Source organism: Phycodurus eques, chromosome 20 (genome assembly GCF_024500275.1).
Source record: "Phycodurus eques isolate BA_2022a chromosome 20, UOR_Pequ_1.1, whole genome shotgun sequence".
Classification (NCBI taxonomy): Eukaryota; Metazoa; Chordata; class Actinopteri; order Syngnathiformes; family Syngnathidae; genus Phycodurus; species Phycodurus eques.
This window is the reverse complement of record NC_084544.1, coordinates 12,937,374-12,952,595: the sequence shown is the minus strand read 5'-3', so window position 1 is coordinate 12,952,595 and position 15,222 is coordinate 12,937,374. Positions and strand designations below refer to the sequence as shown.

Genomic DNA, 15,222 nt, shown 5'->3' with positions numbered 1-15,222 from the left:
CTAAATTGGAATCGCAATATTTGTTTAAAAGAAAAAAACAAACCTCTCCATATTTTCGCAAATCCTTAACCTCTAAACCTGATTGATTGACTTGGTAGTTTTAATTGGGCCCACATTGTTAAGGCCTTTATTTATCCTCAAGGCAAATTATTATTATTTTTTTAAGGCTTTTATTTATTTTATTGCTAATTTCAGTCCTCGTGACTGGCTAAGTGTGGCTAAATGTTTATCCAAATAAACACGTGATCATGTGGCTAACTACACGTGTGGCGAGGAGATTTTTATACTGTTTAGCCACATTGGCGAAGAGGTTTCATGACCCAGTGCCAACCGTGCTTTACAATTATAAGGCATATGTCACAATGTTACACATTTAACAAATTACATTTAGAGATTAAATTTACTTGTAAAGTACGCTTGTTTCAGGTGAATTACAATGCAGACCTCATGAAGGAGCTGTGACCCTTCTGCAGAGGACAAGTCAATCTTCAGTGAAAATCCACAGTAATTAAAGAAGCATTATCATTATTGCAGTAGAAGAGTACCCCGCCTCTCGCCGAGTCAGTTCAGATAGGCTGCAGCTCACCTCGTGACCTTAATGAGGACAAATGGTGTAGAAGATGGATGGGCAATAGAAGTGTACTTGAATTTTTTTACTTTGAAATTAAGTCAGTGCTTCTACGCAGCCTATTGTTATGTGGACAACCCTCTAATAATCTTTTCACTGTCTACTTTCCTAGGTGAAATCTGTGAAGACAGGCTCTGTGTTTTGGACTATAGGCTGTTGTCTCTGTTATTTTTATATGGTAAGTATCATTCCGAACAAACGTTGACACTTCTGACATTTTTTTTTCCTAATTGAATGAATTAATTATTACATATTTAGGAATAATCTTAGTGGGAACTTGGGCACCATCAAGTAACGTAAATATAAATGACTAACCCACTGTAGCGTTAAAGCAACCAAAGCTAATCTGGGTGAAGAACAAAACGCAAGCAAAAGTAAATAAAATACAATATTGGAATCAAAACATTTTAAAATCATACAGTGGAACCTACAAAGTCAAACACAATTTTAGCAAGGATTTTGGCCCCATGTGTAATTTCAAAAACAAATTTTACCATGACAAATATGTACATTTATGTTCATCTAACTCACAAATTCTTTACAGGTCATTTTAGTATTCTGCCATATTTGTAAAAAATAGCATGATTTTTGCAGCTCCCTAATTAAATTTTCTAAGAGTAAGTGCTAAATTAATAACCATTCCAAATAATCTCTAAATTTGCCTTTCAAATCTTAATCTTAAAAATGTTACATTGCTGTGCAATAGTTGAAACAAGCAAAGCAAATTTATTTATAAAGCGCGTTTTGTACACAAGGTAACTCAATGTGCTTTACATGATTAAAAACATTTAATAAAAAATAAAAATACAATTATGCGGCGTACAGTGGAAGAAATATAATTTAAAAGTGGAAATGATCTAAAAAGCATGGGGAAAAAAAGTTTTTAAACGGGACTTAAAAACATGCACACTTGGAGCTGACACGTCTGTTGGCAACTTATTCCATTTGTGTGTACAATAATAGATAAATGCTGTGTCACCATGTTTGCTTTGGATTCTGTGCGCCACTATTTGACCTGAGTCTGTCGATCTCAGAGCCCTACTGGGTTTATATCCCATTAGCATTTCATACATGTATTCAGGACCGAAACCGTTTAGTGATTTATAGACCAGTAGCAGAACTTTAAAATCTATTCTAAAGCTGACTGGAAGCCAGTGTAAAGACTTTAGAATTAGAGTAATATACTCTGACCTCTTTGTTCTGGTCAGAACCCGAGTTGCAGCTGTTTAATGCTCTTTTTAGGGAGTCCAGTCCGGAGACCATTACAATAGTCAAGTCTACTTGAGATAATTGAAGAAGATTTCGGCTCATCCAGTTATCTATCTGTTTTAGACAGTAACACAACACCTCAATATAACTGTCATCGGTATAGCTATGATAGTCAAAAACAGGATGAACAGGAGGGGTCCAAGAACTGACCCTTGAGGGACCCCGTAGGTCATTGCCATTCGATGAGATTGAACACTTCCAATGGTTACAAAATAACTCCTTTCCTCCAGGTAGGACCTGAACACTTCTGTGGTTCCATCCACAAAATCAAAGCGCAAGGCCAAATAAAAATTGAACACTCTACCTTATTTAGTTGTGTTCCATATTGTACGGTTTTAGAGATTTCACTGTATATTTCAATTGAATAAGGCAATAAGAAGATCCAACAAATTACGTATGGAATTTACTAAATTAAATGAAATCTGGAGTAAAGACTAGATGTTCTCAGTGTAGAGAAAAGGGAGAGACAGTGAAGCCAGAATTCCTCCATTAATAAATAATACTAAACTGATAAAATGTCTGGCAAGAGAAGTGATAAAGGCATTATTCAAGACAATTTTGTCTTAGTGAGAAATGCACACTTTTTTGCCACTTAAAAGTAAAACTTCTGTGGCAGAATTATTATTTTTTTTGGGCGTCAAACAAAATAAATTACAGCTGTCCAGATTCTTTGATCAGACTGGATCGATGCATCCAGGAGGAGCCATTTTGATGGATCGAATGATTGAAATATGAATATTACAGAATTAATTGAAACTGTACAGGAAAAGGAAAATATTAGAGGGAGTAGATATGATACAAAAAGGCAAATGTTAATGAAAGGTGGGGCAGCGAGGAATGCAAAAAATTACGTATTTTCTCTTTGGACACAGCTTGCATACTCATCAGACAATTCAAATTCAAGCTTTCTGTGTTTCTCATTTTTATTATTGGTGTGTCTCCAACATGCATTCTCTGAATTGCTAATAAGTCTGTGTACTTAATCTGCAGGCCACCCACTGTTCTTGATAGTAGACCTAGCAACAACAACAAAAAGCTTTTCGTCATGACAGGATAAACTCAGTTGCATTTTTTTGTTACAATCCCACCAACCTGACGCTGACACTTTGCCATGGTTTGCTTTTAACATGTGGTGTAAATGAATGTGACAAGTGCGAGAGCTACATGTAAATGGAAAAAGATCCTCGGTCTTAATAGCAACCTCATCGGAGAAAAAGTGACAAGAAGGGCAAGATAAGGAAAAGGATCAAAGCAGCAGGCTTCCCTGATGGACGGGGGCTACTGGAACCATGCTGGTTGCTCTGCAGCATCCTACTTTTTCCACTTGGTAATGTGCGAGGGTGGAGGAAGCATTATAATGGTGGAGGAAGCATTCTGCATGGCTCTCTACTGCTGTCATGCTCATTCGTCAAGTAATGTATTTTCATTAGCCCTCCGTCTAAACAGTCACCACCAAATATCATCAGGGGGGTATCCTAGCTCATTTTGTCCGATTGACTATTGTTAAACTGTTCGTACCAGCCGGTGTTTTATTCTAAGTCGAACTGCGCAAAATAATAATAATAATAAAAAGGTCAGTTTTTTTTCTCGTCACTTCATTCCCCCCGCCCCCCTCCCAGGGCTCTATATAGTCAAACTTGCTTTCATTGGACTCTGACACATTTCCCCAAAGAGCCCAGACAAATGAAGACGACGGGAGATTGTTGTTACAGCCAGTACTTTATTTATGAAGCTCCTTCAACGCTGCTGTCGGCCTATTGGCAGCCTCCTTGACCTCATCGTCTTTTCATCAGTTTTGGAAGGACATCTGGTTCTGGATTAACTGTTGGGCACATTGTCTCCACTTTGACTGCCTTCTATGTATGTTTTATGTCTTGGGAGATATTTTTGTGACCCTCTCCTGATATCTTTGAACAATTAGATAATTCGGGTGCTGTGGAAGCTCTCTGTGGAGCATGGCTTGTGATGTAAGATGTTGCAACAAAAATGACTGGAAAAGCCTACTAGAAAGTCTGAACTTTTTTGAGTTGAGAGATTATGGTGTACCGTCTCCCAATGCCATTAATTAACATAGTTTTTAATGTGATGTGACAGGGTCAGCCTCTCAGTGATCAGATTGTACACTGCATCAAATTGATCTGCATGGCTATCGTTCCTGAAGCCCCTGCTGAAGATGTATAAGAAAATCAGCAAAATAGTTTGCTGAAGATGAGCAGACTAAGTACATTACTGGATGACTGGCACTGTGGTCTGATGAGGCCAAGAAACTTAATTGGGTTAGATGGTGTCAAGTGTGTGTGGCGCCAACCTGGTGAGGAGTACAAGGATAAGTGTCTTTGCCTGCAGTCAATTGTGGTGGGACTGTCATGGTCTGGGGCTGCATGAGTGCTGGGGAGCTAAAGTTCATTCAGGGAACCATTTTGTGGGCTTAATTTTTTCTCATGTCACGTGACCCTGGTGAGCATTTTGTCAAAGTCCAGTTTGCATGTTCTCTCCGTGCCTGTGTGTTTTTTTTTTTTTTTTTCTCCGGGCACTCTGGTTTCCTCCCACATCCCAAAAACGTGCATGGTAGGTTAATTGAAGACTCTAAATTGCCCGTAGGTGTGAATGTGTGTGCGAATGGTTGTTTATGTGTGCCCTGCGATTGGCTGGCAACCAGTTTAGGATGTTCCCTGCCTCCTGCCCGAAGATAGCTGGGGTAGGCTCCAACACTCCCACGACCCTTGTGAGGATAAGCGGCTCAGAAAATGGATGGATGGATGAATGATTGACATGTAACCTACCATTGGAGGGGCCCCTGCCGGTTTGCCTCCGCTGTCAAGGAGGGCCCACATGCCAACTACAGAAAGAGCCTGGTCTCTTCCTCACAGTGCGATCCATCGCGGCCTGCCGCTAAACAGCATGAGACCCAGCCATGCTGTCAGGGAACCCGCTGCCTTTTTGGTAGTCCATCATTTCCCAGTCATTGGGGCATGCGTTTCTGAGGTTCTCAAACAGTCTCTCACGCCACCCAAAAAATAAAAATAAAATAATAATAAATGTCGTAGGGGCAGAGAAGAATTTTTGAAGGCACGGAATTTTGCTGAGCCGATCGACTTCAAATGATACATGGATCAATAACCGTCAGTGTGCATGAATCAATGCAGAAAGATTGATTTGATGTCATTTGCAGGAGCAGTTTACAAGCCTTTAAAAAAAATATATATATATGTGTGTATATATCTCGCCGCATCCTCATTGAATGAAGAACTTAATCATCAAACATTTTTGCATCACTCCCCCCATCTTAAAATGTTTACAGGAGTAAACTCCGTAGCTCTGAGTTACCGTACACATTTTTTTCCCTGAAGGAAACAAAGGATGACAACACAATGTATAGGCTGCAAAAACATGTACACACTGAAGAACCACTTTTTCCACTGCATCCCATATTCACGCTTTCCTCTTCAGAATGGCCCTGTGGTTGGCAGATGAGCACAGTATGAAATTCAGAGTGCGATAAGGGCTAGATTATACTCCAACCACTATCTGATTCTTGCCCTGAGCTGTTAGCCTTTGGGTATCTGGCACACGGTTTTCTTCTTGAACCATGTTCCTAAAGTGAAGCTTGTTTGAGTGAACACTCGGGAGGGAATCTCTATATACCTCATGATTCGATTTAATAACAGTAGAGGGCTTGTCACCTTCCTCAGAGCCACAGGCATACTAAACAAGATAAATGTCATATTTTGTAGTTTAGCTGGTTTGGGTTTTGCGTCACGATACGATTAACTTAACCATGTATTCATTGGGCCAGCGAGAAAAGCCACAAAGAGGAGTTACATGCGCCTCTGGCTGAGCACTGACATGACTCATCTCAAACACATTTTTTTGTTAATATTTGTTCAAAGTTAACGAGTGGGGATTATTCATTCAGATGTCTTATTTTGGCACAGTGGTTCCAATACAAGACTTATGCACATGCCTTTATTAGTCTATACAGTGCCACCAGAAAGTATTCACACCCCTTCACTTTTTCCACATTTTGCTGTTAAACTTATTCTAAAGCTGATTTGATTATAGTTTTCTTTAAAAATAAATAAATAAATGTGCAAAAATATCCCATAATGCCAAGTAAAAACATATTTTCAGACAGTTGTACAAATTAATTTAAACATAATAGGCACATATGTTTTCATATCCTTGCTTTAATATTTTGTTGAAGCACCTTTTGGCAGCAGTCACAACCTCAAGTCGTCTTGGGTATATGAGCTTGGCACACCTGTTTTGGGGTATTGGGGTATTTCCCCACATTCTTCTCTGCAGATCCTTTCAAGGTCAGCCAGGTTGGACAGCCATTTTTAGGTCTTTGTAGAGATATTCGATTGGATTCAAGTCCAGGCTCTGGCTGGGCCACTTGAGGACATTCGCAGGCTTCTCCTGAAGCCACTCCTTTATCTTGGCTGTGTGCTTTGAATTATTGTCGTGTTGGAAGGTGAATCGACGCCCTCGTCTGAGTTCCAGAGCACTCTGAAGCGAGTTCTCTTGAAGAATTTCTCTATATTTGGCAGCTGTCATCTTAACCTCTATGCGGACTAGTCACCCAGTTCCTCCAGCAGATAAACAGCCCCACAGCATGATGCTCCCACCGCCATGCTTCACAGGAAGGATTATGTTAGCCAGATGATGGGCAGTGCCTCTTCTTCTCCAGATATGATGCAATTCAGGTCAACAAGTTATATTTTGGTTTCATCAGACCAATGAATTTTGATTCTGCAGGTCTGAGAATTCTTCGTGCCTTTTGGCAAACTCCCAAGTGGGCTGCCATTGCCTTTTAGTGAAAAGTGGCTTCCGTCTGGCCACTCTACCACAAAGGTCTTATTGGTGGAGTGCGTTAGCAGTGGTTGACCTTCTGGATGGATCTCCTATCCCCGCAAGGGAACACTGGAGCGCCGCCTTAGTGACCATAGGGTTCTTGTTCACCTCTCTGACCAAGGCCCATCTTCCCGTTACTCAGCTTGGTCGGACGGCCAACTCTAGCAAAGGTCCTGGTGATTCCAAACTACTTCCATTTCCGAATAATCGAGACCACAGTCCTATTCGGAACCTTCAATGCTGCTGAAATTCTTTTTTTTATCATTCCCCACATTTGTGCCTTGACACAATCCGATCTCTGAGGTCTGCAGACCATTCCTTGACTTAATTGCTTGGTTTCTGCTGATATGCACTGCCAACTATGAGACCTTATATAGACAGGTGTATGCCATTCCAAATGATGTTCAGTCAACTAAATTTACCAATCCAAGTTGTAGCAGCATCTCAAGGATGATCAGCGGAAATCAGATGCGCCTGAGCTTAAGTTTGAGTGTCATAGCAAAGGGTTTGAATACTTATGAACCCATTATGTTTGAATGTTTAAATCTTTTTGTAAATTTACACAAATGTCGGAAAATACTTTACGTTACTTTTTGTCATTATGGGCTATTGTCTTTTTATAAATGTAAAGAAAACTACTCAAATCAGCTTTAGAATACGTGTGTCACATAAATGTGGAAAATGTGAAGGGGTGTGAATACTTTGTAGTGGCACTGTATATCATCGCTGTTGGGCGGAATCCTCACATCTCCAAAATCCCTACTTCTAAGGGAATCCAAAAACAAATAAATAAATAAATCACCCATTTGTTTGAGTCACTAAACCCTGTATTAGCAAAATGTAGCGGATTCCATAATACTTTGTCCTATTTGACATGCTTAAGCCTAATTGTATTGCCTTTGATTTTGTTTACTATCAATAAAACCATGGAAAATGGCTAGATATTGGCTCTTAAGACATTGAAGGCTGTTGAATTCAAATATCCATGTTAACATGGAGTACTGGCAGTGAATGAGTGAAACGCTTACGAGCTATTCTTGTTGACATTATATTTGTCCAAACAAATATACCTAGAGTTGGACCAGACATTAAAAATTAACAAGAAATTGAAGAAACAAGGGTGGTCTAAACATTTTGTTGACTATACATAGATATGTACATCTCAGTCGCAACACCATTTATTTGCAGTCTTGCAATCTAACTTATTGTATATTAGTTTCAGTTAAATACCCAAAATAAAATGCCAAGATATTCTGATGAGAAAATCTTTGCTAACTGAATGTCCTTATGGAAATCTTTAGATTTATCCTATACCTCCTTGAAAAGGTTTTCACTTGCGTTTTACAGTTTTAATGGTAGTAAGTCAGTTATTCAAGGGCTCAATGAGGGAGAGCCCCAACTTGAATGCTTGCGATGTATGTTTGTGTATGGCAGTGATGTAAATTTCAGGCTCTTGCCAACTGTCAAAAAATCAACAAATAGCTTTAGCTTTCTGGATTACTATTGGTGAAAACAAGCAATGTGCCGGTGCATCTAAACATGCAAAACCATGGCATGAGTTATACATCATTGTGCAGTCACAGTGAGTGTGGTGAAAAGGCTCAGGGGAGGTGCCAAATATTGCTGTTTCTCCACTGTACACTGCATAACAAGCAGTCTGCATGACATTGGCTGACTCAAAATTAGGTTTAAAAGCAGGCTTCATTTTGTGCCAAATTCTTCATTTAGATATTGCTGATGCTAGCTTTCTTTATCAAATATTGTTTCGCTGCTCATTTCTCTCTCTCTCGAGCACCGGATATGAGTTTGTCAACCAATTCTGTGGTTACCTGAGATTAACCTGACATTTCTTCTAAGCCTTTTTACTGTAGAACCTGATTTTCAATATCTGGAAATCGAATTTAAAAATAAAAATGGTGCACTTAAGCTGAATTGTTTACTTGTTTCTCTTCCTAGGTATCAGCATGGGGAGGCTATGTGTTTATAATCAACCTGATTCCCCTTCATGTGTTCGTGCTGCTGCTGATGCAACGTTACAGCCGAAGAGTCTACATTGGTATGGAACACACGTTCATTGTAATAAGCTGTCGTCGGGAATGACTTGATGTTCACAATTAATTTGGATTCCGAACATAAACGTATGCTCAAAATCTCCCTTCTCTTTCTGAACATAACATTAGATGATCAAAATTCTAAATCACATTCATGCCTGTGCCACCTCGCAATCATAAGCAATTGGCCATGTTTTTCTCAAATGCTACCATCCGCTCCAATGTTCTTTTTGTAGTTTAGCGTTTGATTGTAGAGAAAACATTTGTGATGATGAAACATTAATATTTCTCTGAGAAGTGTACAACTTCTGAACCCTATCCCTTGGCGGGGCCATTTTATCCTTTCAAACATCTGTGTGTATCCATCAGGAGTTGTAGTCAAGCCATTGCTGAAAAATGAAACCAAATAATGCAATGTTGACATTTACGTATGTGTACATACAGTAAATTTAATCGACAATTTTTAAAGCAGACCGATGGAGAGTTTCTCAATTAGGTCATAACCTTTTCACAGTGAGATGGTTTTGCTAAAGCTTACTGTTCATGAAGATGGGGGAAATAAATTAAGGTATACGTAAGTGTGCATTTGTCGAAATCTGACCCTTAGTGAGTTTGAGCTTGTGGTTTGGTAACTTATCAGTTCTCTCGCTCTCCTTCTGTCTTTACAGCTTACAGCACGTTCTACATTGTTGGTCTTGTACTATCAATGCAGATCCCTTTTGTCGGCTTCCAGCCAATCAGGACCAGTGAGCATATGGCTGCTGCTGGTAAGTCCGATGTGACGTATTCATTGTCCAACACAATTGCACTGCATTCACTGGTTTACTTTGTACATGTATTTAAAAGACAAATCCAAACCAAGAGATAATACATGCAAAATCATGGAGTATAGTATATCACTGTACAGTTGCAAATTACAGTGGACTTAATGGCATTTTCACTGTCACATGCTTTTGTGTAGTCTTTGAACGGAGAGCCTTATGAAAATTGTGTCCAAAGGGTGGCAAATTAGATCATCAGTTGTGCTGCAGCTTAATAAGTAGTACCATAGTAGTGGCATTGGACTTTAACAATTGCACAGAATCCTAATGTAAGTTGGGATTCTACTTTCAAACTAAAAGGAAGTTTGGTTCGGTTGTTCCTGATTTGAGTGATTGTATTATGTGAACATATAAACAGAATAACAACAACAATGGGTCCATAGAGACACACATGGACAAAATTGTTGGTGGTACTCTTTTAATGAAAGAAACATACAATAGTCAATAGTGAAATGTCGTTGCTAAATCAGCAGGGACTGGAAGAAGGCTTGTCGCTATCCAACTGCAGTTTCAGCAGTTTAAAATGAACTAAAACACCCAAGCTATACTGTACCTGCCCATTTAACATTTTAGTCAATGACAAAAGTCAAAAACTAGGAATAGACTCTCAAATTCTGAAGTAGCTCACATTTTAAAGATGTACAACTACAGAAATTAGTGTTCTGCGCTGACTGAAGTCCTCATTGACTGGTACACTGCGAGCATGTTTGCATACACAATAGCATTGTAAATATCAGATTAATGGTACTTACCTACTACCGGCTCTCTCTTACTGGCCTATTTTGACAATTTAAAGTATTGTATTGCACTGTATTTTGGCATTTGAGTGAATTGTATTGTGTATTTTCTTAAAATAGACCTGGCATAGAGTTGTCATTTGACACCGAAGGTATTTTCTGTATGATAAACACGCACTATTGTTGAATCCTTAACATTAGGAATCTTACTCTTTCTTTCCAACCAACGTTAGTTACTGTTGTGTGAAGTGATTTTCTTTCTTAGAATTTCACACTAACAGCATCTTAAAAGGCAGTGAACAATTCTCCACCAGAAATATCTGCCACACTCTGTTTTTGGCTTTCCCTGTGTGCTAGCTCTGAAATCTCTCCCACTCTGTTTTTGGCTTTCCCTTTGTGCTAGCTCTAAGAGAGCAAGTACGTTTTAGGTTGCCTGTGTAGCAGCTGCTCAGAACATCTGGTGGTAGCATTTAGGAAGCACAATGGGAGATGAGGGAGAGTGACTGAGCCATCGACATGTTGGGACGGCGACCCTCGAGGCATGCGGGCAGGGTGGGATAGAATTTTAGCACCATGGCGGCTCTCCACGAAAAATTCAGGGGCTTCACTGTAGAAAGGCTGAGATCTGCAGTGGGTGGTTGAAGGCATTCTGAAGAGGAGGGTGATTTCACATGTGGTTTGTCAAAGAAGGTGCTGAAAGTGCTAGAAAGAAACAATTGTTTTTCATGTCTTAAAAAAAAAAAAAGACAGATTGAAGAGCTCTGCACAGTCAATAAAGGAAGACTAATTCATTGCTACCGAAGGGACCATGAATGACAGATAAGACGAAGCAGACAGATGGGCTATTTAGTTGAACATATTTGAAATCTGTACCACTTTTGAATTTTTTTGTTTACTCTCTTTTTTTTTTTACTCTCCCCCCCCCCAAGGTGTCTTTGCGCTACTACAAGCATACGCCTTCCTGCAGTACTTGAGAGACAGATTGACCAGACAAGAATTCCAGACACTCTTCTTTCTCGGTGTTTCTCTCGCTGCTGGCATGGTCTTCCTCACCGTGATCTATCTCACATACACGGGTATGTATGACTGTATGTATGCTTACAGTAATATCCCTTCATGATTTGTACATGTACGGTATGATCTGTTTTACCATACAGATGTGCTCATGCTTTTACTAGCAACCCGAATATTCACAAATGGATGTTTTTTGCCATTGTGAGCAATTGCACAGCTTCAGTATTTTCTGTGATCATGTTACACTCGATAATTAAGATTTAATTATCTATTATTTATTTAAATGTACTATAAATACTAAATATGCGGCCAGTCTCACAATATTAGTCATCATAAATTCATTCATTTGACATCAAATTAATGTCATTGATCTTTACAATACTTCCCTTAATGTCCTCTGTTTACATGCAAAGACTTGTTATTTATGCATGAGGATCATGGCTGATTAGATTAATAAGTGTGTTCTTAAATAGGTCAACACACTGATCCGGAATACTCACATCAGATAGATTTGACTCCAATATATACTGTGCTCAGATGTTTCTTGTGCTTCACGCTACACTAATAGCTCTTTATGATGGCAAATGTTTGTGATGCTGCAAAGTAGCAAAGCCCAATAATGCATGAATCCAAATGCAGTTGTTTCTAGTCTATTTAACCCTAATTATGAAACCTAAACAAACTGAGCAGGCAATGTTTCAAGTAACTTTAGCATTCTTAGCTGTCATAAGTGTAAGACCAAAGTAGAATGCTAATTTTGTACATTGGCAGAGTATTGCTTGTGCTTTCAAGTTGTCTTCACATAAAAAGTATAACAGCACATTTTGTAGGGTAGATTCTCCTCTCTTTTTATCATCGTTGACATTGTACTGAGTAATCAGGACGGGTAGGTACTTCTAGCTACCTGTCACAATAATTTCCCCTCTGGTTTTATTATTGTCGTCACATTAGAGGTGCCTTTTTGTGATGGGATCACAAAAGTGTGGATGTGTCATGGTAGGTGGTCTATTTGAGTAACCTTAGATATATTTTGTTGTTTTCTTGTTCATGAACTGCAGTCATCCCCCATTATGTTAGATCCACCACCCACTGTGAAAAGCTGTGATATAGGGAGACTTTATGAGATACATTTTAAAAAATAGTTTTAGCCTTCAAATACTCCTCCCACAAGCTTTTGTGCCATGAGAGATCATCAGGTGTGGTGTGTGAAATTAGCCAATTTCACTCAATTGTTCTGAAAATTATTTACTTACCACAGATAATGTATCTTTGTTCAGTTTTCTGTTCAAGTAACATATAGAGACAGTCAGAACAATTGAATGCGCTTCTACTTTTTTTCTTATGTATAATGGTCCCTTGGCTCAAAGGTTGAGAAACATTACATTAGACACATACTTTTATTAAAACACTTTTTTTAAGACAAAACTGTGAGCAAAAAATGTGTGGAAAATACATTTCGTATTTTTCAGACTATAAGGCGCACTTAAAATCCTTAAATCTTCTCAAAAAATCGACAGTGCGCCTTATCTGTAGCGCCTTATGTATGAATTTTGGTTGTTCTTACTGACCTCGAACTGATTTTATGTGGTACAAGATGCTGAAAAATCTGTCAAAATGTTTTAGTTTGACTTGGGTAAACTACGAAGCCGGATTGTCGGAGCGTTACCACTACCATAGTGAGGAGCCTCGCGGAATAATACTTAACTGTGTTTCAACATATTATGGTGTGTGTATAAGTGACTTATCTGACTGTTTTGTTTATAATATATCCTTATATATATATATATCCTCCTTTATATCCTTATAATACTTACATTTTCCTGGTTATTTTCTTCTATGATATGCAACTCTGCTGTGGTTTATGGTTATAGCTGAGCCACCAATGTTTCATGCTTCTTTTGCTATTTATTGATTACATTTTTCTCCTGCTTTTTCACAAGTCTGTGATTTGAGCTGCTGTTTGAGCGTCCTTTTTTTGGGTGAAATTACATTTCATTCCATTTGTACGAATTAAAATTGATTTACCATTTTGGAAACACTTAGTATAATTTTTTTTTAAACAAGAACCCCACATGAGAATTGTTCTCTTCACTTTTTCACACTTGCTGCTTTTTCTCCCCAAACTATTCTCTGATATAGAAACCAAGTAGACACTTTGGTTTGTTTGAAATATTATTATTATAAGACATTTTAGGCTCTTTAAAAGTGATTACACAACAGAGTGATAGATGGAAGCAAATGAGTCACAGTTCGGAAACATTGCGTTTTAAAATATGCATCTGAGCTTGTTTGTGTTGTCTTGTAGGGGTGGTGGTTGTGCACATGTACGACTGAAAGAGCCCCCAAAGCAACGTTTCAGACGAGTAGTTTAATCTAGATCAATGCTTAAAATATGTATGCTCGTATGAAATGCCTTGTGCCTAGTAATTTGCAGCTTAAAAGGTTCCCGTTAGGTTTATAAATAATTCTATTACGTTTTCAGAATACCCTTTTACGATGGAAACATTCTTACAACCAAAAGGACTATGATCAGACATGAGCCTCATATCTTATAGACTTTTTTTTTTTTTTTTGGTCCTTTTTTGTACATTTGATTGACTTGACATTTTAATAACCAGCACAAAATGTCTAGCAGGAAATATACCAGCGCAATGCATAGTATGTCGGTTTAAAATCGCAAACAGAGATTACTTGCAAAAGTTGTTGGTTGCATCACATAAACAACGAAGAGAATTATTGTACATTTTTAAAATAATTTTAAAACACTTCCCATGCATCTAAATAACCGGTAAACTTCGGTAAATAAACCCCAAAGATTAAGAATATGAGCACACTTATTAAATCAATTAGAAGCATCAAGTTGAGTGTATTTTCACCCGAGGTAGCCTCACTTCATCACCATGCTGCAGCATTACACTTGTCAGTTAGGGAGTAGATCCATGTATGAAGCACACGCTGTGCAAGCATCACCAAACGCAAAGTGACTCTCAACTTGTAATCAGACGGCCTAATTGCAGGGTGACAGGTAATCATTGTGCTGTTTGGAGACATGGTCTGTACCACACTAAACATGGACTAGAGGATGCGAAGGAGAGGGTTGTCCTGAAGAGATTAGAAAAAAAATTATCGACAAGCACGTTAAAGTTAAAGGCTATAAGACCGAACAGCTTGATGTTCCTGTGACTACAGTTGCACATACTATGTAGAAATTTAAGATCCATGGGACTGTAGCCAACCTGCCTGGACGTGGCCGCAGGAGACAAATTGAAGAGGCGGATACAAACAACCACAACAACCTCCGAAGAAATTAATGGTGAACTCCAAGGTCAAGGTACATCAGTGTAAGGTCGCACCATCTGTCGTTATTCGAGCCAAAGTGGACTTAATGGGAGACAAAAAAGGAGGGCACCACTGTTGAAAATAAATCATGAAAAACAGAGACTGGAATTTGCCCAACTGCATGTTGACAAGCCACAAAGCTTCTCGGAGAAGGTCCTATGCACAGATGAGATAAAACTGAAACTTTTTGGCAGAGCCCATAAGCTCTCTGTCCACAGATGCAAAAATGAAGCATACCAAGAAAAAGCACACTGTCCCTACTGTGAAACATGGAGGAGACTATGTTCTGGGGCTGCTTTCCTACACCTGGCATATGGTGTCTTTAATCTGTGCAGGGTACAATGAAATCTAAAGACTATCAAGGTATTCTCGAGAGAAATGTGCTTCCCAGTATCGGAAAGCTTGATCTCAGTCGCTGGTCATAGGTTTTGCAGCAGGATAATGGCCTAAAACACAGCTAGAAACGGTTAAGGGACCAACATTTTTGTCCAGGCCTGTTTCGTGAATTT

At 38.9% G+C, this 15,222-nt stretch overlaps 1 protein-coding gene across 1 annotated transcript in view; it reads left to right on the top strand.

Moving 5' to 3' along the window:
• Positions 1–15,222, top strand: part of stt3b (STT3 oligosaccharyltransferase complex catalytic subunit B) — a 78,306-nt gene that overhangs the window by 38,294 nt on the left and 24,790 nt on the right. Inside the window, exons 4-7 of the mRNA XM_061665218.1 lie at positions 741–806; positions 8,708–8,807; positions 9,471–9,569; positions 11,290–11,436. Of these exons, the coding sequence (XP_061521202.1) occupies positions 741–806; positions 8,708–8,807; positions 9,471–9,569; positions 11,290–11,436 (412 nt within the window). The remainder of the gene's footprint in view (positions 1–740; positions 807–8,707; positions 8,808–9,470; positions 9,570–11,289; positions 11,437–15,222) is intronic.